Genomic DNA, 26,340 nt, shown 5'->3' on the forward strand with positions numbered 1-26,340 from the left:
GAATAAATGCTTCCTAGGAAAAATCTCATCCCTTTGGACTATATGTTAATAGAAGCAGACAATTAAGTAGAATTCCTTAATGTCCCTACTTTTGTGAGGTTTACACAGAAGGCAGAAGTATATTTTTGTCGTGTCATTAAAGGAACAAAGTAATAAATGTTGACCAATTCAGTAATTAAATGCCTGTAGATATGTAATCAATTCTCTAGATCTTTCCAAATAGTGCTAATAGCATTCATGTCTGGAATTCCATAACTCAGTTTATGTAAGCATAGTCAAAGAAATTTTTTCTCCATAAATTGAATATTTTTATTTCACTCGAAGTAAATAAAATAAAAAATATTTTCACTGAAATTATATTTTGTTAAAATAAAAAATTTTTTTGGTAAGCACTTGTAAAAGTTAGGATGACCTGAAGTATGTCATCCCTTTTTTGCTTACCTGTGAAATTAAGTTAGTTTTTTCCTTATTCACATGGTAAGTTAGGTTCACGGGAGTAAGGCTCTTTTCCTCATGCCAGATAACCCCAGACTCTTGGGGCTGTTTTTTGTTCGTTTTTTGCCTTTCTTCTTTCTGTCACTGCTGTCACTCAATGTCACGAAAAGCAGTCTTTTCTCCTTCTTTATGACTCATTCCTTCTAAATTCCCATCTGACCTGCTGTGAGCTGGTAACTTAGATTTCCAGGCGTGTTGGAAGAATTGCTGGTTGAAGTTCAAGTGAAGTTGAGAGAATTATGAAAGTTTCTAGAGAGAAGGGTTTGGTATCCAGTAAGGGCTCAAGAAGGGTAATTGAACCAGATTGTGAATTTATAATTGGCTGAGTAGGATCTCTAATTAGCATATGCTTTTCCTGCTACTGCCGCCAGGCCAGAGACAGGTATTTTAGTTCACCAAACATTCTTTGATTGCTTATTATATGCTAGTGATAAATGGAATACTGCCTGCCATATCAGTAAACAAAGGATGTCACAGTCATCAGCCATTGCAGCCACCTCCAATGGTGAGCTGGTGAGCCCTGAGGAAACTCAGGAAGGAAAAGAATACCTGCCATCTAGTAGCCATCAGACTGCAGTGATTTCAGTGAGCCCAGACTCTTACATCTTCCCATACACAGAAAAGCGCTAAATTCCTTAACTTGAGATATCTGGTTTTCTTTAATTAACAGTAATCTTTTGACATTCAGACTACCTGCCCTTTGTTACAGAACTCCCATGTATCCTGGCTCCCCACCTCGCCTCCTCGGAGCAGTTCTCTCAGGGTTACTTGAGATGCGGCCTCCCGGGCTTGAAGTCCTAAAAATTCCCACTGAATAAAACATAACTCTCAACTTCTAGGTTGTGAATAATTTTTTAGTCGACCCTGGGCCCTGGGGGTGCAAGATGAATAAGCAGCAATTCTGTTCACTCTTGTGGGAGATAGACAAAAAATTGACTGTATTCCCCATGCTGTACATTTCATCCCCATGAGTCATTTATTTTGAAATTTGCAGTTTGTACCTCTTAATCTCTCTCACCTATTTCACTCATTCCCCCCCTCCCTTCCCCTCTGGCAGCTACCTGTTCGTTCTCTGTGTCTATGAGTCTGTTTCTGTTTTGTTAAGTTTGTTCATTTGTTCTGTTTTTTAGATTCCAAATATAAGTGAAATCATACGGTTTTTGTCTTTCTCTATCTGCCTTATTTCACTTAGCATAATACATTCTGGGTCCATCTGTGTTGTCACAATTGGCAAGATTTCATTCTTTTTTATGGCTGATTAATATTCCATTGTATGTATGTGTGTGTGTGTGTTTGTGTACCTATGTGCCACATCTTCTTTATCCATTCATCTGTCGATGGTCACTTAGGTTGTTTCCATGTCCTGGCTATTGTAAATAGAGCTGCTATAAACACTGGGGGGCACGTGTCTTTGAATTGGTGTTTTCATTTTTTTTGGATGTAAACCCAGGAGTGGAATTGTTGGATTATACAGTAATTCTCTTTTTAGTTTTTTGAGGAATATTGATGCTTTTTTCTATGGCGGCTGCATCGATTTACATTCCCACCAACAGTGTACAGGGGATCCCTTTTCTCCACATCCTTGTCAACATTTGTATTAGTGGTCTTTTTGTTGATAGCCATTCTGATAGGTGTGAAGTGATATCTCACTGTTGTTCTGATTTGCATTTCTCTGACTAGTAATGTTGAGTATCTTCTCATGTGCCAAGGGTGCTTTGAAAACACTCCCAGCCGAGAATCTCTGGGAGGGCTTTTTGTAAATCATGACTGAGCTGAGTTGAAATTACGAATACGATTTGGCTAAGAAAGTAAAGGTAGGGCTTTTTGTCTGGCAGAGGGGAAGAGAATGATGGGGAGGAATGAATAGTGCTGATTGGTGGTCAAGGGTAGGGCTATTGGGAGGAATGCAGACAACCAGAGCATAAAATGTGAGGTGGGTGTGGTGGGAGAGAGGCTGGAGGGTTCAGGTGGGGTCTGCTCACAGCAGGCTTTTGACGAGGTGCTGAGTAGTTTGGCTGTCATTCTGGTAGTTTGGCTGTCATTCTGAAGGCAGGACGAGCTTGCTCTTAAACACAGAAGTGCCTGGTGAGACTTGCATGCAGAACAGTAATTGGCTGCCTTGTGGAAGGGGAGTGGGGAGTGTGAGGCTGGGAGCATATGGGGGAGAGTCACTTATTTCAGATGCTTTGCAGAATCCAAAACCTGTTTTATGTTGTGCAGATAGTGGAGAAATTGTGTTTGCACTATAAATTCTGTTCTATTGGGAATATTTAGAATATTTTGCTCATCTGATATTTTAAGTCTGTAATTTTGTAAAAACTTTGACTATCCTCTGAAAACTGGCTCTTTTTTTTTTTCTGCATCAACTGCTTTACAGCTGTTTAAATATCATTAGCCCAGCAAATTAAAACTGTGGACCAGATAGTATTGTTTTAAAATCCTTTCTTTTCTTAAAACATTAAAAACAAAACACTTTTTTTTTTTGGCTTGGAAGAAGTGTTGGAAATAGTAAAAGCTGCAAGACTGATTCTTATAGTATTTAATACTTCCTTTTTATACTATTTTGAGAAGTACGTCAATTCATCATTAGAATTAGCAAGGTTATTTGAAACAATTTCACAAGTAAATAGATTTTTACAAAAAGCCTTGCAATACTGAGGTCTTAAATATGTTCATTGATTTAAATTATAAATTGTCAGTTAGTCTTGAATAACAGAGATAGGTTGTTTGTAGATGTAAAAAAGTATTCTAATGGAGAAGCACCGGGTGGAAGAATTGCCTGTCCATGTAATAAGACTGTCACTGTGCTTCTAATTTGTTTTCTCTACACCACTGGTTATTAATATAAGTGCTATTAAAATTTTCTATTTTAATTTTGTAAGGGTGGCCCTACGTTTGGTTGAAATTTTTAACTTTTAGTTTTATTTCCGTGGGCTCAAAGAACATAGTCTTAAATATACATTGACCATTTTTTGTGATTAAGTAAATGGCTAGTTTTAGTCAGTGTTCCTTGGAAACTCGAGGAGTTGTAGTCTTTGAAATGTTCAAAGTTTATATCTGTTTAATTTATTAATTAAGGTAAAAAAGACTGAGTTAAAACCTTTAAATCCAACTTCAGGTTTTGCTTGATATTTATGTTATTCAGACCACAATGACTCATTCATGTTGGGTCTTTACTCTCTATTATGCATTTCATCAATAGAAAATTACCTAATTTATCTAAATTTTTTTGTTCTAAATTATTCATTATTTATATTTCATACATTTTTGTTCATATTTCACTACACTAGTTTTTTTTTGAAATTTTGAATTCTATTTTATGTATTTTTTTATACAGCCGGTCCTTATTAGTCATCAATTTTATACACATCAGTGTATACACATCAATCCCAATCTCCCAATTCATCCCACCACCACCCCCACCCCTCCACTTCCCCCCTTGGTGTCCATACATTTGTTCTCTACATCTGTGTCTCTATTTCTGCCCTGCAAACCGGTTCATCTGTACCATTTTTCTAGGTTCCACATATATGCGCTAACATACGATATTTGTTTTTCTCTTTCTGACTTACTTCACTCTGTATGACAGTCTCTAGATCCATCCACGTCTCTACAAATGACCCAATTTCGTTACTTTTTATGACTGAGTAATATTCCATTGTATATATGTACCGCATCTTCTTTATCCATTCGTCTGTTGATGGGCATTTAGGTTGCTTCCATGACCTGGCTATTGTAAACAGTACTGCAATGAACATTGGGGTGCATGTGTCTTTTTGAATTATGATTTTCTCTGGGTATATGCTCAGTAGTGGGATTGCTGGGTCATATGGTCATTCTATATTTAGTTTTTTAAGGGACCTTCATACTGTTCTCCATAGTGGTTGTATCAATTTACATTCCCACCAACAGTGCAAGAGGGTTCCCTTTTCTCCACACCCTCTCCAGCATTTATTGTTTGTAGATTTTTTGATGATGGCCATTCTGACTGGTGTGAGGTGATACCTCATTGTAGTTTTGATTTGCATTTCCCTAATGATTAGTGATGTTGAGCATCCTTTCATGTGTTTGTTGGCAATCTGTATATCTTCTCTGGAGAAATGTCTGTTTAGGTCTTCTGCCCATTTTTGGATTGGGTTGTTTGTTTTTTTAATATTGAGCTACTTGAGCTGTTTATGTATTTTAGAGATTAATCCTTTGTCTGTTGATTCGTTTGCAAATATTTTCTCCCATTCTGAGGGTTGTCTTTTCGTCTTGTTTATGGTTTCCTTTGCTTTGCAAAAGCTTTTAAGTTTCATTAGGTCCCATTTGTTTATTTTTGTTTTTATTTCCATTACTCTAGGAGGTGGATCAAAAGAGATCTTGCTGTGATTTATGTCAAAGAGTGTTCTTCCTATGTTTTTCTCTAAGACTTTTCTAGTGTCCAGCCTTACATTTAGGTCTTTAATCCATTTTGAGTTTATTTTTGTGTATGGTGTTAGGGAGTGTTCTAATTTCATTCTTTTACATGTAGCTGTCCAGTTTTCCCAGCAACTCTTATTGAAGAGACTGTCTTTTCTGCATTGTATATCCTTGCCTCCTTTGTCATAGATTAGTTGACCATAGGTGCGTGGGTTTATCTCTGGGCTTTCTATCCTGTTCCTTTGATCTGTATTTCTGTTTTTGTACCAGTACCCTATTTTATTGATTACTGTAGCTTTGTAGTATAGTCTGAAGTCAGAGAGTCTGATTCCTCCAGCTCTGTTTTTCTTTCTCAAGATTGCTTTGGCTATTCAGGATCTTTTGTGTTTCCATACAAATTGTGAAATTTTTTGTTCTAGTTCTGTGAAAAATGCCATTGGTAGTTTGATAGGGATTGCACTGAATCTGTAGATTGCTTCTGGTAGTATAGTCATTTTCACAATGTTGATTCTTCCAATCCAAGAACATGGTATATCTCTCCATCTGTTTGTGTCATCTTTGATTTCTTTCATCAGTGTCTTATAGTTCTCTGAGTACAGGTCTTTTACCTCCTTAGATAGGTTTATTCCTAGGTATTTTATTCTTTTTGTTGCAGTGGTGAATGGGATTGTTTCCTTAATTTAGCTTTCACATTTTTCATCATTAGTATAGGAATGCAAGAGATTTCTGTGCATTAATTTTGTATCCTGCAACTTTATCACATTTGTTGATTAGCTCTAGTAGTTTTCTGGTAGCATCTTTAGGATTCTCTATGTATAGTATCATGACATCTGCAGACAGTGACAGTTTTACTTCTTCTTCTCCAATTTGTATTCCTTTTATTTCTTTTTCTTCTCTGATTGCTGTGGCTAGGACTTCCAAAACTATGTTGAATAATAGTGGCGAGGGTCGACATCCTTGTCTTATTCCTGATCTTCGAGGAAATGCTTTCAGTTTTTCACCATTGAGGATGATGTTTGCTGTGGGTTTGTCGTATATGTTCTTTATTATTTTGAGGTAGGTTCCCTCCATGCCCCCTTTCTGGAGAGTTTTTATCATAAATGGGTGTTGATTTTGTCAAAAGCTTTTCCTACATCTATTGAGATCATATGGTTTTTATTCTTCAATTTGTTAATATGGTGTATCACATTGATTGATTTGCATATATTGAGGAATCCTTGCATCCCTGGGATAAATCCCACTTGATCATGGTGTATGATCCTTTTAATGTGTTGTTGGATTCTGTTTGCTAATATTTTGTTGAGGATTTTTGCATCTATATTCATCAGTGATATTGGTCTGTAATTTTCTTTTTTTGTAGCATGTTTGTCTGGTTTTGGTATCAGGGTGATGGTGGCCTCATAGAATGAGTTTGGGAGTGTTCCTTCCTCTGCAATTTTTTGGAAGAGTTTGAGAAGGATGGGTGTTAGGTCTTCTCTAAATGTTTGATAGAATTCACCTATGAAGCCATCTGGTCCTGGACTTTTCGTTTGTTGGAAGATTTTAAATCACAGTTTCAATTTCATTACTTGTGATTGGTCTGTTCATATTTTCTATTTTTTCTGGTTCAGTCTTGGAAGGTTATACCTTTCTAAGAACTTGTCCATTTCTTCCAGGTTGTCCATTTTATTGGCATAGAATTGTCTGCGGTGTCTGTTGTAACTTCTCCTTTTTCATTTCTGATTTTATTCATTTGAGTCCTGTCCCTTGTTTTCTTGATGAGTGTGGCTAATTTTATCAATTTTATTTATCTTGTCAAAGAACCAGCTTTTAGTTTTATTGATCTTTGCTATTGTTTTCTTTGTTTCTATTTCATTTATTTCTCCTCTGATCTTTGTGATTTCTTTCCTTCTACTAACTTTGGGTTTTGTTTGTACTTCTTTCTCTAGTTCCTTTGGGTGTAAGGTTAGATTGTTTATTTGAGATTTTTCTCACTACACTAATTTTTAACCTTTTTTGTACAAAGATAATGTCTTTTTTGTATGTGTAGATTATTTTTGATTTTTACTTCAGTATGAAATCATATTTCACTTACAGGGAAATTTAACCTTTTTTAGTACAGTTATTATACTTGGTTCATGCAGAAGTTTTGCTATCTCTTTTGTTTCCTTTTTCTTTTTTACTCTGTAGATTATTTCATCTTCCTTTTACTTCTGTAGTGATTTGGAAAGTATCATAGTTTTAATTTTATTTGTGTTTATCTTTAAATTTTTCAAATGATCCATGTAAGTAACAAAAAATGTTTACTCCTTTATATAATTTTTAAAATTTTGTAAAATATACATAACATAAAATTTACCATTTAACTCTTTTTGAGTGTATAATTCAGTGGCATTAGGCACATTCACATTGTTGTACAATTGTCACCATTATCTGTCGCCAAAACTTTTTCATCATCTCAGAGTGAAACTCCACACCCACTAAACAATAACTCCCCACTCTCCCCTTCCCCCAGTCCCTGATAACCACTATTCTACCTTCTTTCTTTATGAATTTGTATATTTTAGGTACCTCATATGAGAGGAATCATACAGTACTTGTCTTTTTGTATCTGGCTTATTTTACTTAACATAATGTTTTCAAGAGTTATCTTGTTGTAGCATGTGTCAAAGTATCATTCCTTTTTAAGGCTGAGTATTTCATTGTATGTATACCATCTACTGCATATTGTTTATCCATTCATATGTTGATAGACACATTTCTACCTTTTGGCTGTTGTGAATAATATTGCTGTGAACATTGATGTACAAATAAGTGTTTGAAATCCCTGCTTTCGATTCTTTTGGGCATATACTCAGAAGTGACATTGCTGGATCATATGGTAATTCTATGTTTAATGTTTTGAGGAACTGCCATACTATTTCCACAGTGACTGAACCTTTTACATTTCCACCAGCAATGTACAGGTGATCCAGTTTCTCCACATCCTTGTCAACGTTTGTTATTTCCTATTATTTTTGATAATGTCCATCCTAATGGATGTGAAGTGTATCTATTGTGGCTTTGATACTTTATGTAACTTTTATAGGCCCCATATCTTTTAGTTTTATTTCCTGTTTATTTATCCTTGAATTAAAAAATTTCTGACATACATTATATTTTTGTCTTTAGTTTACAGGTAATTTCTCATTTTAATTTTCATATATTTTCCTTGGAAAGTTGAGAGTGAGAACTCCAGTGCTTTTTTTGTTCTACCCCTTTTCTGATACTGTCCTTTCAGCAGCTAGTTTATAGGGTCATGTCAACATATCTAGGATATATTTTGGTCTATGTTGTTATGACTTGCCAGTTAGTCTACTGTATTTTAGTTTTCATGTTTTATGCATACCTTTCAATTTAAAAGATATAACTTCTATTTAAGTAGTAAGGTATCTAGAAATTTATGATGGTGGAACATTTGCTCTGAAACAACCTTATTACCTGAAGAGAGAGATTATAGAATTTAATATTTCATTGTTTTTTAATTATTTGTCTTTCCCTGTTTCATTTCTTTAGTAACTTTGGGATCACTTTGAGGGCAGGGATCATGTCTCTTGAACTAATGCATTTTCCCCCATATACCTGCCACTGTGTTAAGCATACACTAAGTCCAATAAATATTGGATGAGAGATTTACGTGCAGTGTTCAAAGTTGGAACAATTAAGCACTAGAAACTAGGAGGAACTAATGGTTCATTAAGTTTTTGTATTTTGTTTATTTTTATTTATTATTAGTTAGAATTCATCATATTAAATACTTAAAAATTGTTAGCTGTTTAAAAAATTTAGGTATATTTATCATTCTTTCCTACCGTTAAAAGTATCTCAGCATGTATTGGTTATTCTTATAGAGAGGAATACATTTATATTATTTAATGATAACATTTTATATTGTTCTCCATGACATTTCTATATTGGCCCCTGCAATTGATTGTTTTCTTCTGTTTTGTGTTTAAATGTTTGCAGAAAAAGAAACTGCTCATGGTGTTGGGGTCCCTTGGAGACAGCATGTGCTACCATAAAAGCAACATCAGTTTGGAACAACCAGAGGCGGTGCTGGTGCACCACAGGATGGCCTTTGTCAGCATTTCACTGTTTGCAGTTCGACTGCTGCAGACGCTTCTCCCTGTTGAAAAGGTAAGGCAGGTAGCGTGGCTTATTTGTAGTTTACTGGGTGTTACAATCACTGTCCTGTTGTAAATTCCTTCTGATCATTTCATGGTGTACAAAGATTATATTGGAAATGCAGAAATTGAGAAATGGCTAACATTTTTGATTAGTTTTGACAAATCAATTGATAGAAAAAAAATACTAATTTTTTAAGATAACTTTTAAAAACTGTGGTGTAATATGTTTAGAAAGGTGCACAGTTCAGTGCATTTTTACTAAGAGAATATATCTGTGTTTAGAAAGTGACCACCACGCAAAACATGAAGTAGAAAATGACCAGCCTTTCAAGGCCGCTTCCCGTCGCTTACCCTCTCCTGTCCCCACCCCTGCAAGCTAAACTCCTTTCTGACTTCTGTCACCATAGAGGGGTTTTTCTGTTTTTGAGCTTTATATAAATAGATGTATAAAGTATGTAATTGCTCAAGATTTCTTTTTTTTTTGAGATTCATTGTTGTTGTTGCTTGTAGCAGTTTGTTAATTTTTATTGCAAAGTACTATTCCATTATGTGACTGTATGTTAAAGGTGATTTTAATAGGTGTAAACATTTCTTTTAAATCATCTTATTGACTGTACTTTAAAGTGGAGGTTATATCTCTGAATTTGAACGTTGGTGGTAAAAATATCTCAAATGACTCATATGCAAGTGTTGTGTAGTGTGCTTATTGCAAAAAGAAAGGTGTGGCATTGTGCTTAACTGAAGGTATGGGAAAAATTACTGCAGCTCAAGAACCATTTCCTGTGCCTTTTGTTGTCCTTTGTTATAGCCACTTGCCCTTTTGCTCCCTAGAATTCTGCAGAGCATGTAGTCTAAACCCCATTTTTTAATAACACATATGCAATATATGCAATATAGTATCAGGTCATCTGGAAAAATAAGAATAGAACATTAAATTTTAAATATAGTATTTTCCTTTAGGGAGAATAACATTTCTGTTAATTTTAATTTTTAACTTTTTTATTAATTGTTACGTTTCTGAATAACACTCTGTGTTAAAGAGTGATAATTTTCCAAGGCATAAACATTATAAATTGAAGAATTTCAGTCATATAAGACTGGAATTGCATTTAAAATATAGGTGTCTCAACTTTACATGATAATGTTATATAACTGAAAAATTAGTAGTGCTACAATAACTTGTTATTAAGTATTACAAATGATCAATCTATGTATAGGTTGAGGTATTTTTGGAAAAGTTACTTGTCTGTTGTACCATAGAGCTTATTTATTGCTTTTTTGATTATAGAGTTTTTTTCATCTATATGCTTACTTGGGCAGGAATCAAAATAGAAGTCAATAATTTATTTTATTTGACTTACTTTAGTGTTAGAATAATGTAAAGCCAACTCTCCATGTCTTTTTTTTTTAAGGTAGCTAGTTTTTGTTTTTGTTTTTGAAGGCAAATCAGTATCTGTAATTTTGGGGAGCTCTTTTAGATATGTAGCTTGGAACTTCATTAAAACAGTAAGTGGGGTCATTGAAGAGATTGTAATTAAGGTATCAGCTTATAGATGGTTATAATTGCTTTGATTGATTAACTAAGAACTTTAAAATGAGATCTAAACAAACATGCTCTTCCATTGCTGTTAAATTTCTCCTGCAGTTTATATAAATACAAGGTTATGCTGCCCTCTGCCTGTTGCTAGCCCACCAAAAATTGAAGTGGAATTTGGACTCTGAAACTTTCTACCTTAAAAGTGGCTTTTAAATATTTGAGTTGCCACTTACCAAATAATGTAATTTTAAAGTTGGAAAATGATATAGTATGAATCTATGTAGAGATTTCCTGAATTTGAATGTTTTGATAAAATGCCCTTGAAGACCTTTCCTGAAATTGATAATTGCTGATTTTAAATGAATTTGGAGAATACCCATGTATAGGTTAAAATGATGCATTGGTAAATGTTATTACCAATGTTATGAATTAAAATTAAAAGTGTTCTGGTTGGGTAAATCAAATTGGTAAGACAAATGAAGTTAACTTCATATGGGGGGACCATCTGAGAAATAAGAGCTAAAAATACTGGCCCTGTGCCAGAAACAAGATCCCAGAGCATCCTAGGAACCCCTGAGACCCTTTCTCAGCCAAGCAGACTGAAGGTAATGAAGAATTTATACCACAAGATTTTGACTTTTTTAGTGAGGTATATAAAATCTAATAATTGGGTATAGCTGATTGATTCAGAGCAGCGTTTCTCAAAGTGTAATGTGCAACCAGATCACCCAGAGATCTTGTTAATCAGATCTTGCATATTCTGGTCTGTAAGGTCTGGATAGGGCCTGAGAATCCGTACTTCTGACAAGCCATGCCAGGATAATGCCCTGGCTGCTCTGAGTGGCAGGGTTTAGAGAAAACAGTATTATACCCCTCCTCCTCCAGCACACACGAGATGACGATGTTGACTCTTTATCTAATACTGGTAATGGCTTTCCACTGAAATATCGTCACTTTTAGTCCCAACTGACATGTGACTAATGCTTATATATGTAGGACCACCGTCTTCAGTCTGGGGTGTAAACTGTGATGGGTCCATTGGCCATGCAAGGATTAAACGTATGACCTTACCTTGGTGCTTTGAGTTGCTGAGAGGAGTTTCAGATGTAGGTATGCAGAGTGAAAATGTCAGAATTCCTTAATGATGGGGTGAAAAGAGGAAAGAAAGGAAATTAATACTTATTGAGTGTGGTATGTCAGACACTCTGCCCAGTGCTTATTTAATCCTCACATCAGCTATTCTTATTTTTCTGCCTAGAGTCAGAGAAAGCTCTTTTAAACTAAAACACAGTGCCTTTGGAGTTAGATCCACTAGGATTTACTATCTTAGCGCAGAGCCCAACTCACTGAGTCTCCTTTGCTAATTCCTCTCTATCTTCCTAACCTCTTGAAGGGATGGAACCCCAGGACTGGCCATGGCCCTCATGAGGTATCATCCCATTTTGGTCTTTAAGTGCCATCTATTTGCGGGCACCTCCCAAACTTATATTTTCAGGCAACACGTGTCACCTGAACCACAAACTCATATGTATATATCCAATATCCTTTTTGACATCTTCACTTGACAGTTGATATCTCCGACTGAACATGCCCCAAACCTTACTTCCCTGCACAAATGTGTTCTTCCTCTGGTCTTCCCTAGCTCAGTAAATGGCACCTTCATTCTAGTTGATTGTTGATTGGGAAAAAACCTTAGAGTCATCCTTGATTCCTGTCTTTCACACACACTTAGATCCAGTCCCTGAGCAAAATGTGCTATTTCTCCTTTGAACGTCTCTCCAGAACCTGAACGCTTCTCCCCACTCCCACCGCTGCTCCCTGAGTTAAGCTGCCATCCTGTCTTGCCTGGATTATTGCAGTGACCTCCTCCTTGGTGTCTCAGCTTCCGCCCTTGCTCTTTTCCATCTGTTCTCCAGACTCATCCTGAGGCTTTTGCTCGAAACCTTCCAGTGCTCCTTCTGAGGACAAGTCCTTATAGTGACCCGAGGCCTTACCTGATCTGGCACCACTGCCCCCTGACTCCATCCCTCAGCACGAGCTCCAGTGGCCTCCTTGCTGTCAAATATACTCTGTGTCCGAGCCTCTGTACTTGCTGTTCCCTCTTCTATGAGTGCTTTTCCCTCAGATATCCACTCCTCCAGTTCTCTGCTTAGATGTTACCTTATCAGAGAGGCCTTCCTCTGCTTCCACCTCCTGTCACTTCTCTATTCTTCTCCATCTTTCCTATCCCCTGTTTTAAAAATTTTCTTAGCACTCCTAGCCACACTGGACAAGTATGGTTTACTCTGTGCTTTCTCCACTGGAGTGTTAACTTCGTGAGGGCAGAGGTTCTGTTTTATTTCCTGCTGGGTCCCCATGATCTGGAATGGTGCCTGGCATACGGTAGGGGCCCAGTGAGTATTTGCTGAGTGAGCAAATAATTCGTGACTAAGTAATTTAGTTTCTCGCTCGCTCTCTCTTTTTTCCCCACTAGGAGAGTTCTTTACAGAATAAGAGAAATTTCTCTCGACTTTATAATAGCTGCTGTCTTAATAGTTGTTTTTTTTTTTTTTCATGCTTAGTAACCTAAAATTTTGATTCCTTTAGCTTTTGATATTCATTTGGCAACTGTATTTCATTTAAAAGCATTATTTAGGGCTTCCCTGGTGGCACAGTGGTTAAGAATCCGCCTGCCAATGAAGGGGACATGGTTCGAGCCCTGGTCTGGGAGGATCCCACATGCCGCGGAGCAGCTAAGCCCGTGTGCCACAACTACTGAGCCCACGTGCCACAACTACTGAAACCCACGTGCCTAGAGCCCGTGCTCCGCAGCAAGAGAAGCCACCGCAATGAGAAGGCTGTGCACCACAACGAAGAGTAGCCCCTGCTCGATGCAACTAAAGAAAGCCCACGTGCAGCAAAGAAAACCTAATGCAGCCAAAAATAAATAAATAAATTTAAAAAAAAACCAAAGAACAGTAATTCTAAAAAAAAAAAAAACAAAAAACAAAACATTGTTTAGCAGATTTAGCTCTTAGACTTTCAGGCAGTTAATGATTATCCTTAAAATAGGTTATCCATGAAAAAATTATGACCAAACCTACTTTAATAAAGGCAGCATTTCAGCCATAGTAGTGAACCCTGCCAAATGGTTTTCTCTGAACATTGAATTTTCAGGCCTTTTCATTTTCTTAATTGATACATAAAATCCTATCGCAAAGCTAGAATCATTAAAAGAAACAAAACCTAGCAAAGGGTTTTTTTAGTCTTAAATCAATTGATTTAAGTTATAAAACATACACTATTTCATTTGGGCCCCTTCATTTTATACTAATTAAAGGTCAGTCTTTTGTGAGTGTTCTAGAACTATTTTAAATACGTTGAATTTCTCCTTTCCCCTCTAAAACACAAACAAAACCAAGTAAAAATTAATTTTTGTTCGAATCAGTCTATAGCTGTACTTGATTTAGTGTTATTCAATTCAATATGTAGTTAATAAGCCCTGGGCTATATCCTCAGGGGTTTATTGCATTTTTCTGGAGATTTGTGTGCACCTGCACGAAAAACTTAGAGAAAAAGGCCTGGTGCCTTCAGTTCAGTAGCAGAGGCATAAACGAGGTGTGGGCCCAGAGGGAGAGCAGTTCTGGGTGTTGATGTGGAGAAGAGGAGGTATCCTGAATCCCAGGCTTTGGGAAGGAGTTGAAATTTGGACTTGGGATATTTTGGGCAGAGAAAAATTGCAATGAACAAAGGTGTAGATAAATGATGTGTTGGGGAATAGAATTTTCTTTGGAAAAGCATAGACTTTGTGATAGAGAATTACTAAAAAAGTTGAACTACATTAATATTATAGTTTACTATATTTATCTAAAAATGGTTAATTTTTTTTTTTTTTAAATTTATCAAGGCAAGCCACTTTTTACCAGAGCCTATGTCAGCAGCATTATTTCTAGTTTCTTTGGACATGCCTGTTTCTTTGGAATATCCAAATATTCATGAAGCTGTTGTGGCCTATTTGGAACAGCTGAATTCTGAAAACTACAGTATTTATAAACAAACTGCAGAGGCTGTTTATTCACTTGAGTGTACCTGTAACTTCCTGTCTGATGTTGGGAAGGAGGTAAAAAGTTTTGTTAATATCTCTTTAAAATTCCTTTGATAAAATATTTGGAAAATTTAACCTATAGTTTTCAAATTGATGGACATTTAACAATTGAATTCTTAGGGGTGGGATCCATTATTACTGAATGGCCCAATTATAAGATTAAAGTAAGGGTATGATTTATATAAAAGTAAAATGAAGATTTAGATTAATGAATGGTATATATTCATGAGACCAGTGGTTTTTATAAAAACAGTAATTATTATCAATATCTTTATTAGTGAGTTCCTCTTTGAAGTGGCTTACTGTGGGTGAACAGAGTGACAATTGATGTAAACAGAATTATAAGGGCCATTTTAGTGCTTATTTGTAGACACATTTTTTTCCCTTAGTATTTTATAGACCTTTATTTATTCACAGAAAGAGCCTGATTTTTTATTAAATAAAGCCATGAACTAGATTGTAAGGTAGTAGGATGACTTTTGATACCATGTTATAGCAATAATTATGTATTTGTTATTTATCCCTTTTAGGATATTATTTAGTATGTTATCAATTAAGGGGTTAATGAGTCTTAAAATAGACATTGACTACAATAGTTGTTTACTGTTTGAAAATACCAAAATGGGTCCTGAAGATCTTGAAAAATTAGGAGCAAAATTTTATTCCGTTTGGCCCCTACAGTGGAGTTTTTTTGAACCTCATATTTTAAATTTTCCTATTTACCCACTATTGTTTATTTTTATTTTTTTTCCCCACATCTTTATTCCACTGTATCTTGTCTCCTCCATGATAGAATTTTGAACTGCCTTTTAGTTGAATTATTTCTGTGGCATTCTGCATGGTCAGTTAATCACACACATATTGATCATCCTCTATTTTCCTTAGAACCCGTCAGGATGTTAGAAGTGGGAGGTGGATCTTAAAATACATGAGTCCTGCCTTGAGCTGCAGTTAGTAGGGGGATAAGGCCACAATTGATCAGTCGAAGAACCATGCCACTCAGAGGTAAATAATATAAAGTCTTAAGTGGCGTTGAGTTAGGCATTTTCCCCACATTTTTGCTCCTAGGCTGACGTTTTTGGTTTGCTTGTTGAGCAGGTTGACTTGAGCAAATGTGAACAGTCTCAGGGCCTCTGGACGATCTAATTTCTTGAAGCTGCTTTGTTAGCTGTTGAGAATTTTATTGTACATGACCTTGACATTTACTGTTCCATTCTCTTCTTTTTTTAGGGAGAGAAGAATCTCTTAGAATTAGTGGAGCTGGCAGACCAAGCCTTACATAGCTTTTCCTATCATCAGCATTTCCCCCTAATAAAGGAAATCATCTGCATTTGTTCAAAGATGTAATATTTTCTTTCTTAACATGATTATATTATTATAGGGTGTGTGTGTGTGTGTGTGTGTGTATGTAAGTTTAGGAGCAATGAAAATGAAACTGGTCTTAAATTTGTTATTTTTTAGTTTAAATTGCTTTTATATGTTTTGACCTTTAAACTGTATATGTATAGTAGCATTAGGACAGTTAACTGTTTTATTCAAGAGTAAGCTTTAAAAATGTCATGCCTGTAATCAACATGAATTATCCTTGGATTTTTTTATTTTTTTATTTTTTTTATCCTTGGATTTTTATACATTTGTTTTGGTGTCTTTCCAAACAAGTATTCAAGCACATTTGTTTATTTATCTTTAACATTTTAATTAATAACTTGAATTGAGGATTTTTTAAATGTAAATTTCATTATTTCTACCTTTTATATGGATTTTTGGAAAGCATCATGCATTGGTTAATTTATTTGGGGGACATTGGAACAGATTTTTCTTTAAAACTTAGTATTTTCATTGCTTTTGGAAAGAGTAAATTCCATGGTGATAAATATCCATTAAATATGGGATTTATTTTTCTTTCTATCTATCTATTTATCTATCAATCATCTCACATAATTACCTTTTTTTTGTGGTGAGAACATTGAAGATCTCTCTTCACACATATCAAGTGTACAGTACAGCATTATTAACCATAGTCACCAGAACTACCTATCCTGCATAACTGAAACTTTGTACCCTTTGACCAACATCTCTGCATTTCCTCCAGCCCCTGGCAACCACCAATTCTACTCTCTGCTTCTAAGAGTTTGACTTTTTTAGATTCCACATATAAGTCAGATCATGCAGTATTTGTTTTTCTATACCCTGGCTTATGCCATTTAGCATGTCCTTCGGCTTCATCCATATTGTCACAAATGATAAGATTTCCTTCTTTTTTAAGGCTGAATAATATTCCATTATATATATATACACACACACATACACATACATACCACATTTTAAAAAATCCATTCATCTATCAACTGACACATTGTTTTCATGTATTGGCTATTGTGAATAATTCTGGAATGAATATGGGAGTACATATATCTCTTTGAGATACTGATTTCATTTTCTTTGGTTACAAACCTAAAAGTGGAATTGCTGGGTCATATGGTAGTTCTATTTTTAGTTTTTTGAGGAACCTCCATACTGTTTACCATAATGGCTGTACCATTTTACATTCTAAATATAGGTTTCTAAAGACATTTTGTTTTTTTGTATTCTTTAAGAGAGAATATTCCCTGCCTTGAAACAAGTAAATGCTTGAGTAAATATTAATTCTGGGTTAGTTAAACAAGATCTCAGTTGTAGGAACTGGAGTAGGAAGAAACGCCTTTCTCTGTGCTTTTCAGTCTCATGTTTAGTACCTTACTTGCCTTAGATGTCTTGGATGTTTACCTTTTTACCAGCTGGAAATCTGCACAGGCCAGTCCATTATTACAAGGAGAAAGTCAGAAGGTGTTTCTACGTATGTTGTCTCACCCTTTGCTACAAGTGAAAGTTGAAACTTACCACTGTTGTCTGGAAATTGTTAAGGTAGGTTTTTTTGTTTTTGATTTTTTTGGGGAGCATTAACAGTGGATTTTCTGATTATAACTCCAAACTTAAATTACTTGACCTTTTGGATATGATATAAGAGTTATTACCATAAAAATAGATGGTAGTTATTAGTCAACTCTAAGAAATTTATACTATTGAATTCCCTTAGTAAGTCTAGCAACTGAATTGCCTTATTAGCAGTTTTAATAAGAATTACATTTATGTTGTGTTATTTAATGATGGAAAAATTGTAAGGAAAAGTGACTTCTATCAAGTATTCAAAAGTGATTTCTATGCTCAGGAAAAGTTTTAGGTTATTATGGCTTAAATTTTATAGTTTCAGATCTGTTTTCTTAGTAATATTCTTCTTTTCTTTCTTTTGAAACAAATATTTCCTGCGTTTTTAAATTATAAAATATTTCAGCATAGAATAGTACATAAATATTAACTATTTCAATATTGAAAAGAACACTGTACATAGGACAGTATAGAAAAATATATATATTCGTATGTACTCTTGAAAATGTCCTCTTGTATTCAATACTCTTATAAGTACTATCTAGATATAATGTTTACATTTTGCCATTTTTACTTATGATCCTTTTTTTCAGAGAAATAAAAATATTAGTTATAACTGAAGCTTCTTTCCTTTCTCTTCCCCCTTTTTTATGCCACCAAGATAACCACTCTTACAAAGTTTTTGTTTATCTTTCCCATGCGTGTGTTTTATATATGCATATCTCTATAAATCATATATATTACTGTTTTTGTCTCTTTAAAAAAGTATATAATTTCATACCGTACACATGTTTTTGCTGCCTGTTCTTTTCCTTTAATAGTAAGGTTTAAGATCTACCTAGTGGATTCATCTTAACTGCTCTTTACTTTGAATATACTTTCTTCTATTAATTGATAAGTATTTAGGTTCAGTCTACTTTTTACTGAACTATGTTTTTCAGTATTTTCAGTGACAGTCTGTAACTGATAGTGCATGTGTTTGAAAATGTCTTGATTTCACCTTACTCTTGAATGATAGATTAGCTGGAATTATAGAATTCTATAGAATTCTATAGAATTATAGATTGACTGCCATTTTTCCTTAGCACTTTGCCAGTACTGCTTTGCTCTTGTTAGGGTTTATCCTTGTGGAGAAGTCTGCTATCAGTTAAATTATAATTTCTTTGTATTTTTTTTCTTCTAGTTGCTTTTAAGATCTTTTCCTTAGCTCTGGAGTTCTGCAGTTTCATTAGTGTAACTTTGTATACACGTTTTTTTTTAATGTATCTTTTTTAGCATGCTTCAGTTTGAAAACTCATGTCTGCCTTCACTTCTGGATAATTCTCAGTCATTATTGTTTCCCTTAACCTTGCTGTTCTCTCCAAGTGGAACTCTCATTAGATCATGTTAGATCTTCTTATTTTACCCTTTGTGTCATTTAAGCCCTCTTTTATATTTTGCCTATCTTTTTTTGTTTTGTTTGTATAGAATTCCTCAGTACTGTCATTCAGTACACTAATTCTTTGCTCAACTATGTCTAATTTGCTTTTTAAAAATTATGGTAAAATACACATAACATAAAATTTACCATTTTAACCATTTTTAAGTTTTTGGTGGCATTAAGTACATTCACATTGTGCAATGATCAACATTATCCATCTCTAGAACTTTTTCATCTTCCTAAATTGAAACTCTGTACCCATTAAAAAGTAACTCTCTATTCCTCCAACCCCCCCCAGATCCTGACAACCACCATTCTACTTTCTGAATTTGACTGTTCTAGGTACCTCATACTTGTAGAATCATATAATTGTCTTTTTTGTGTCTGGTTTATATCACTTAGCATCCATGTTTAGTATATATCAGAGTTGCATTCCTTTTTAAGGATGAATAATATTCTGTTGTATATATACCACACTTTATTACCCATTCATGTGTTAGTGGACATTTGGGTTGTTTCCACCTTTTGGTGACTGTGAACAATGCTTCAGGTATACAAATATACCTGCTTGAGTTTCTGCTTTCAGTTTTTTTGGGTACATATCCAGAGTGGAATTTGTGCTAATTTTGTGGAAGAGACGATACAGAGTCATTACTTATATGCAGATGCATCACTGTATTGATAAGAAAAATCCCACGCATATGTTGTCCTCCCCCTCACCCAGAAATTTAAGTCTGTTTTGATTTGAATTTTCTCTTTGTCAAACCTCAGTAAGCAAAATGCAAACACCTTAGGATAAGTTTATGGTGTTGTTTATTTCCTTTATGTCTGTTATTATGAACAACTTTAAAAGATTATGGTTGTCTCAGCAGTTTGGTTATTTAATTTGTCAAGACCACTCTTGTTGGCTGAAAGAAATGTAATAGGTGTCTCATGCAGACTCAAAAACTGTTAGTTAAGAGAATCTTTTTTTGTCCTCTACCGGTTAAAAGAAAAGTTTCAGTGACATAAGTACTAAAATTGGATTTGAATTATAAACAGAAGAAAGAGGAATGCTTTGGAAAAATCACTGTCACTAATTTTTAAAAACTTTTTGTATTACTTTGCAGGAATGTTTAGGTGTCCATAATGTCAGTAAACCTGTGTCTTCCCTTTGTAATGGAATTCATTTTCTACTTCACCCAAAAGTTCTGTATGAAATCTCTGCGTTTGGTATTCAAGAGCCCAAAAATGAGGTATGGCATGTTAGAAGGAAGTACAAAAGACTACTCTGATTCTTTAGATACTCAGCTAAATCAAGATAATATTCTAATGTCACCAGGTAGTATGATGAGAAACTAAAAAGAAACTTGTCTTTGATATATGGGTTCAGTTAAGTTGTTGTTTATCTAAAAAGAAACGTTAAAAAAAAATGAGGCTCAAAATACAGGACATACTTGTTCTCAGAGAATTCAGATCAAACTGTTAACTTAAGTTTTTCATGTAAGATGTAGGAATGATGCAGTAGTTATAATAAGCAGAGTATTTCCTTAAGGAACATTTTTATTCAATGGAAAAATATACTTTAAAGGTTAAAAAAAAAAAAGGAAATCATTAAGGGGGAAGGACTGGTTGAGAACAGAATGTAAGATGATGCTGTGGAAATCGGAACGTTTGAAGGAAGAGATGCTAATTACCTTTCCAGATTTTATGAAATGTTACAGGTATGTAAGATGACTGAACAGGCCGCCTCCTCTCGGATTGTTTCCCCCGTATTGTTGAGCAGGTGAATGCCACGGCCAAGGCCATCCTGATGCACCTGCTGCAGGGGCGACTGAGGATGACAGCACCGACCTGGAACAAGTTTATCGAGTCTCTGTGTCCTGTCATCCCAGTGCTACAGGTACTCTGTGCTCACCCGCTTACGCTACCATTTCTCCTCGGTGAGCGTGATTGATTTAAACGCACGCAAGCAGTAGAACCGTCATGCTGTGGGAGAAGTGAAGTGAAGCCATGAAGGCGCTGTGGATAAGGGAACAGGAAGTGGGCGGCTGTCTTGTTTCTGGCAGAAGGTTAAAGCAGGCTAGCGAATTTGTCTGTGTACACCGGGTGGGAGGTTAAGAAGTGAGGTACAGGCATTTAGCATTGACTGAAAAATAGAGCTCAGCCTTATATAAAGGCTTTTAGGCAAAGCTAACAGTGCTTTCTAAACAGACTTTATGTAATGAAACTGGCTTCATGAATTCTATCTTTGCATATATGGATTAATCTGATACTTTGATTAATGAGCTCTTAGAAACAAAGCTTTTTTAGCAGTCCTTCTGGGCTTAGGTAAAGGAGGGAGGGAAGTGCAGGGCCTTCCCTCCCTTGCATGAGAAGGTGGAGATGGGAGACACCATCATAGGAACAGCCCTCTTAGAAGAGAGAGCCCGGGCCTCAGGCCCTGCCGCTTGCACGGCTCAGTTCCGTGCAGGCGCCCTGGCAGCACTCCACCTTTGTACTGAGGGGACAGGTCTGAAGATCCGGGAGGGGCCTCATCTAGGGGCAGTGCCACTACTAGAATCTTGGAAGGTAGAAAAATTAGCAAGTGTCAAGAGGGTAGGCACATTTTCCTGAAGTTCTCCAGTATTATTTTTTAAATACAGTTGTATGTAGGCTTCTTACCTCATGTAGGTTATTTTGAAAAGTCATATTCAACTGAATTGAAAGAAATCTGTGAGTTGCCTGACAGGTCAACACAATTCTTATTTCAAGTTAAAAAATTAAGCAGTGTGTGCATACAATCAAATGGTCATTTCTCTTTTTATGAAATCTGTTAGGGCTATGCTGACACAGAGGATCCTTTGGGTAACTGCATTCTCCTCCTAAGCAAAGCGAGTTCTGAGGCTGGTGAAGGGATTCTCCCCTGTACCACCTGGTTAAAGTCCATACTACGACTCCTGCTGGTGAAAAAGCCATCGTAAGTACAGCAGAGTCTACTGAGTGTGAAAGATGAACGGGAATGTTCTAGGTAAGGGTAGTAATTATATCAAACAGTATAGAACCAAAGGAGGTAAAGGAAAGTGATTCTCTTACTAGACAGAGACGGGGAGCTAATGGCTGCAACTAACCCGGTAAAGGTCTTCTGGACACTTTCTGAGACGCTCTGTCCATCCTCCAGCCTTGCTGTCAGGTCAGCCTATGTTACGGCATCGCTGCCCTCAGTGCTGTTCATAGTGCTGCTGCGGGCAGGGTGGAGAGCCGTGGAGAGAAACGGATTGCAAAAACCATAGGGCATTCGCATTGTCTTCTCTCGTTAGAAATTGTTAGTCTCCTGGAGTGCAACTTTTCTAATTAAATGCTTGTTCTGAAAATTAAAGTTTTTCAGGAAAGTGTAGTGGACCAGTTGCCTCATATACCAGGGTATGCGTGTATTTTAATCTTGTTTAGCTTGTCCTCTTATTTGGGAAACTGAAAAAGTGTCCTTTCCTCTACCATTAGTGTAAGTGTCATTTTAACTAAAAGAAAAGAAGGAGAGAAAGATTGTCTTCCTTCCCTCTCTGTCAGTGCAACATGAATCTTGTGTTATTCTCTTTAGGTAGCAGTGGTTAGATTTTCTCTCACTGAGAAGAGAAAAAAAGCTTAGAGTAAAGACGGATAAGCAGTGATGAAGAGAAAGTGTCGGTTGAAAAGGCTAGGAGAAACAGACAGATGTTCTTTTGACAATGGATAATTTTGTTTTCCCCATACTTACATCAGGATAATGCAGTGGCTTATTTATAAACAGATGATCAGAGTAAAAATTAGGGAAGTAGGTGAAATAAACTAAAACGTTAAGAGAATGGAAGGAGGAAAGTCAGAGGAGATTGTAAGGGCACCTGCGTCGTGCGGAGAGGAAAGTCGTGGGCGATGCGGGAACCGAGGGGCAGACGGGGTTAGTGTGCTTGTGCTCCTCGGGGATTGGCTTCTGCAAGTGTCCCCGTTGACCCTGGGCAGTGTCTTTACTAATGTGCTAGTGTAGTATTCCCTACCCCAAGTTTGGTGATGTAACACAATAGGTGTATATTTTTGGTTCACCTTTGGGGGCCCAAAGTCTCCAGGTAAACAGAAACACTCTTATCGGGCAGGACATTCTAAGGGCTTAGAGATCCCCTCCCAGGAGCCAAGGGCAAGGCCAGACCTCTCTTTGGGTAAGGTAATTCTCAATTACACAGAACTTAAAGCAGTCTAAATTACATATTTGTTTTCATCATTTGACTAGTTCTACCCCATCTCACCAGACCATAAACTCCATTAGGCAGGAACCCCATCCATTGGCTAATCTTTACATCCTCAGAACTTCATTGAGTACCTTGGGCATAAACATGCTCAAAATGTATTTGTTGAAAGAAAGAAGTATAGAGAAATAATCGCACCACGGTGCTCATGCTAAACCTAAAAAAAAAGGCTAAATTTATCTACCGGAGGAGGAGGTGCATTAAAAACATGCTTTACATATCCCACTCTAGGCTTTTGCCTGGGGGTGGTGGCTGTCTCTCCACTGAGGACCCGCGATGTTAATACAGAGAGCGCTGGCGCGAAGGAGGAGCGTCGTGCGGGTGTCTGCCTGTTCTGAGCTTCCATGAGGTCACAGCAGATGGGAGAGGGAGGTTTGCCTGGCTCCCACACCCTCTTGGAGTAAATATTTGCCCTCCAAAGATGATATCTATTAGTAATACAGTAAATTCCCGCCTTCTCTAGATTTGGTAAGCCCTTGAGAACCGTGGTGGGCAGTGGAACCTAGCAGCACACAACACAGACACGACGCTGCCCTTCCAGAATTGGGCGTGTAATTGAGAAGAGAGATCTTACCAGTTATACTTTTATTATTAATTGTAATACAGCGAGATCAGTGTTACGATGGGGGACTTCAGGGGGACAGGACTCAGCCTTTGCTGTGGTAGGGATGCCTCCCCGAGCGTGCAGGTTTTAATCGTAGTCTCACAAGTAGTACCTAAAACCTGGAACTTGTATTACTGCTTAAAATTTGCCCAGTGTCCATGTAGTTCCAGAACCTGTCTCAGTAACTCATTGCTGTGCGTCCACTCAATGGTTTTTCTGTTTTTCCATTTCATTGTCTAGTGCATGCAGTATTTAACCTTTTCTTGAAATCTTCTACCTCCCCACTCAGTGCTCAACTGACCTTGATGCTAATCCATTCCAGATAAAATAGAATTTTGATGGGAACCAAAAGTATTTGTATTTTCATATTTGAGGGGATCTATTTCACCCCCAGTATCTCGCCTTAGCTGTTAGTATGATTACTCTCCTGGAGGTTCGACCCGTTGTTTGGGCTCTGCTCATGGGTCTGTGATAGTTTTTATGACTGAGATACATCACTAGACTTGGAGTCAGGAGCTAGGATTTTTAATTTGCAGACTGACTTACTGGAGCTGAGGTGATATTGACAGTGAAGTTTGCAGTCTCAGTGAGTCTGCACCTTCACTTGTAATTATTGGTTATTCTTTATTTCTGCTGCTTATTCATAAATGTAAAATGCAAGAATAACGGTAGTTATACACTAAGTATTTTAATAGAAAAAGTAAAATGTCATCAGTAATGTCAGTATAAGCATAGCTAATTATTGTGTTGATTTGTAATAATTCTTTGTGTTGTGGGCCTTTATAATTTCTATACATTTGTATATTACAAAATGTTGACTTAAAGACTTTCTTTCTTCAGGGTCCGGATGCTGGCATTAAAGCTTTTAGCAAGTCACCTTACAAGGGAAGAGGGGGCGGATACCAAGCGCCCTTCAATCGATGCCAGAGTTCTCTCCAGAGTTACTAATTTATTTATTGTGAAAAAGCCTATTGAACTCAAATTGGATGACAGAAGAGAACTGATTATTAAGGTGATCATAACTTTCAAGTTTATTTATTCATAACTGTATGGTTATTTGATATATTTTATGTTACATTTTTCAATTTGTGTTATGTATGGGAGAGGGAGAGAAATGGTGGCTTCACGTGTGGTTTTTCCTGCCTAGTGTGAAGTTGTGTCCTGGCTTTTTCTGGCTCCTGGATACATTTATTTATTGAACAGATATTTCTTGAGTGCCTACTATATGCCAGCCATCGTGTCCCTTTTCATTCAGAATATATGCTGGAAATGCAAATTAATTTGAGTAGTATCTTAAGTACAACATAAGGCTAATCTAGTGGAAAGAAATTATCTGATGCCTCTTAAAAACAAACATCACTGACATAAAATTCTTCTTCTTTTTCTTCTCTTGGAAATTGCCTGTAATGCTAAACAAGAAAATATTAACGATGATAAAAGTTTTCAGCCTCTTCATTACAGGAAAAATAATATAGACGGCAAGGGCAATTTCTTTTAAATGTTACAGTGGTTCTGAGTTTTTTTTGTTAATCTCTTTTTTAAATCTTTGGCTTTTTCCCCCTCTTAAGAGGTGTAGCCTTCATCTCCCTGTCTGTCCAGAACTGCACCCAAATCATCACGGACTGATGTAGGATCAGATAAAGCAAGCTGTCCGTTATCTTCATTGCTTCATTCCTGTGTTTTATAGCTTCTCCTGTGACTCCAAGTGTGCAGTCTGGCAGTTTTCTTTAAGTTTAGACCAGCCCCTGAGGCCTGTGGTAGAGCCACATGCAACACAACGGATTTTTTAAAACAGGGAAACACATTCAGTGTTCTTCTAACCTAAGTGTTCGGGGTCATCTGATGGCCCTGGCAGGAGGATTGCAGAACCTTCCATGGACCACATACCAGGTCCTGCTGGGAAATTCCTGCGTACGGAGCCACTGATATCACTCCTGTGCCCTGTGCATCGTGTGGAGGAAGGTGGAGTGGGGTTCTAGAACTCTCTTTCCTGAGTCCACATTAGGGCTGCAGATGGCAGTGGCTGGGAGAAAGGAGGGGTGTGCTCTCTGTCCTTTTCTCTCCCCCTTTCCTGCTGTGTTTTGCCTCCTCAGACTCTGTCCCGGCAGGAAGTGACAGTCAGGGACTGCTATTGGGGGGCTTGGTCAGAGTGCTGGGCAACAAGCCCCAGAGAGCTGTCTACTTCAGGGTCCCTAAGAGGGGGAAGCGGAGAGGCCCAAGGGAATTCCAGCTGGTGGCTTCGGGGAGCGGCAGAGAAATCCCAAGCCACGTGTCTGGGGTTGCTGTTCTCAGGCTAGCCTGGAACTACCTGTAGTGATGTTGTGTAACTTGGATGGTTAATGGGTTATGAATGACTTCCTAGTGGAAATGTACGTTAAGAGGAGAGGCTTATTTGACATGATGGCTCTTTGTTTTAGATCCTAACTCCCTCTCTGACCTAGCACATCGTTGTTGCAAATGTAAATATATCAGTTACTTAAATAAGTTGGCCTTC

General features: G+C 36.7%; 1 protein-coding gene across 2 annotated transcripts in view; it reads left to right on the forward strand.

Moving 5' to 3' along the window:
* Positions 1-26,340, forward strand: part of RTTN (rotatin) — a 141,451-nt gene that overhangs the window by 18,540 nt on the left and 96,571 nt on the right. Inside the window, exons 11-18 of one of the 2 annotated variants that reach the window (XM_061169804.1) lie at positions 8,881-9,051; positions 14,465-14,677; positions 15,893-16,005; positions 17,440-17,566; positions 20,117-20,242; positions 20,773-20,889; positions 21,806-21,945; positions 24,687-24,858. In XM_061169804.1, the coding sequence (XP_061025787.1) occupies positions 8,881-9,051; positions 14,465-14,677; positions 15,893-16,005; positions 17,440-17,566; positions 20,117-20,242; positions 20,773-20,889; positions 21,806-21,945; positions 24,687-24,858 (1,179 nt within the window). Of the gene's footprint in view, positions 1-8,880; positions 9,052-14,464; positions 14,678-15,892; positions 16,006-17,439; positions 17,567-20,116; positions 20,243-20,772; positions 20,890-21,805; positions 21,946-24,686; positions 24,859-26,340 lie in introns of those variants that run through there. The other variant, XM_061169803.1, reaches the window with a different exon arrangement.

This window comes from Eubalaena glacialis, chromosome 15, assembly GCF_028564815.1.
Source record: "Eubalaena glacialis isolate mEubGla1 chromosome 15, mEubGla1.1.hap2.+ XY, whole genome shotgun sequence".
Lineage (NCBI taxonomy): Eukaryota > Metazoa > Chordata > Mammalia > Artiodactyla > Balaenidae > Eubalaena > Eubalaena glacialis.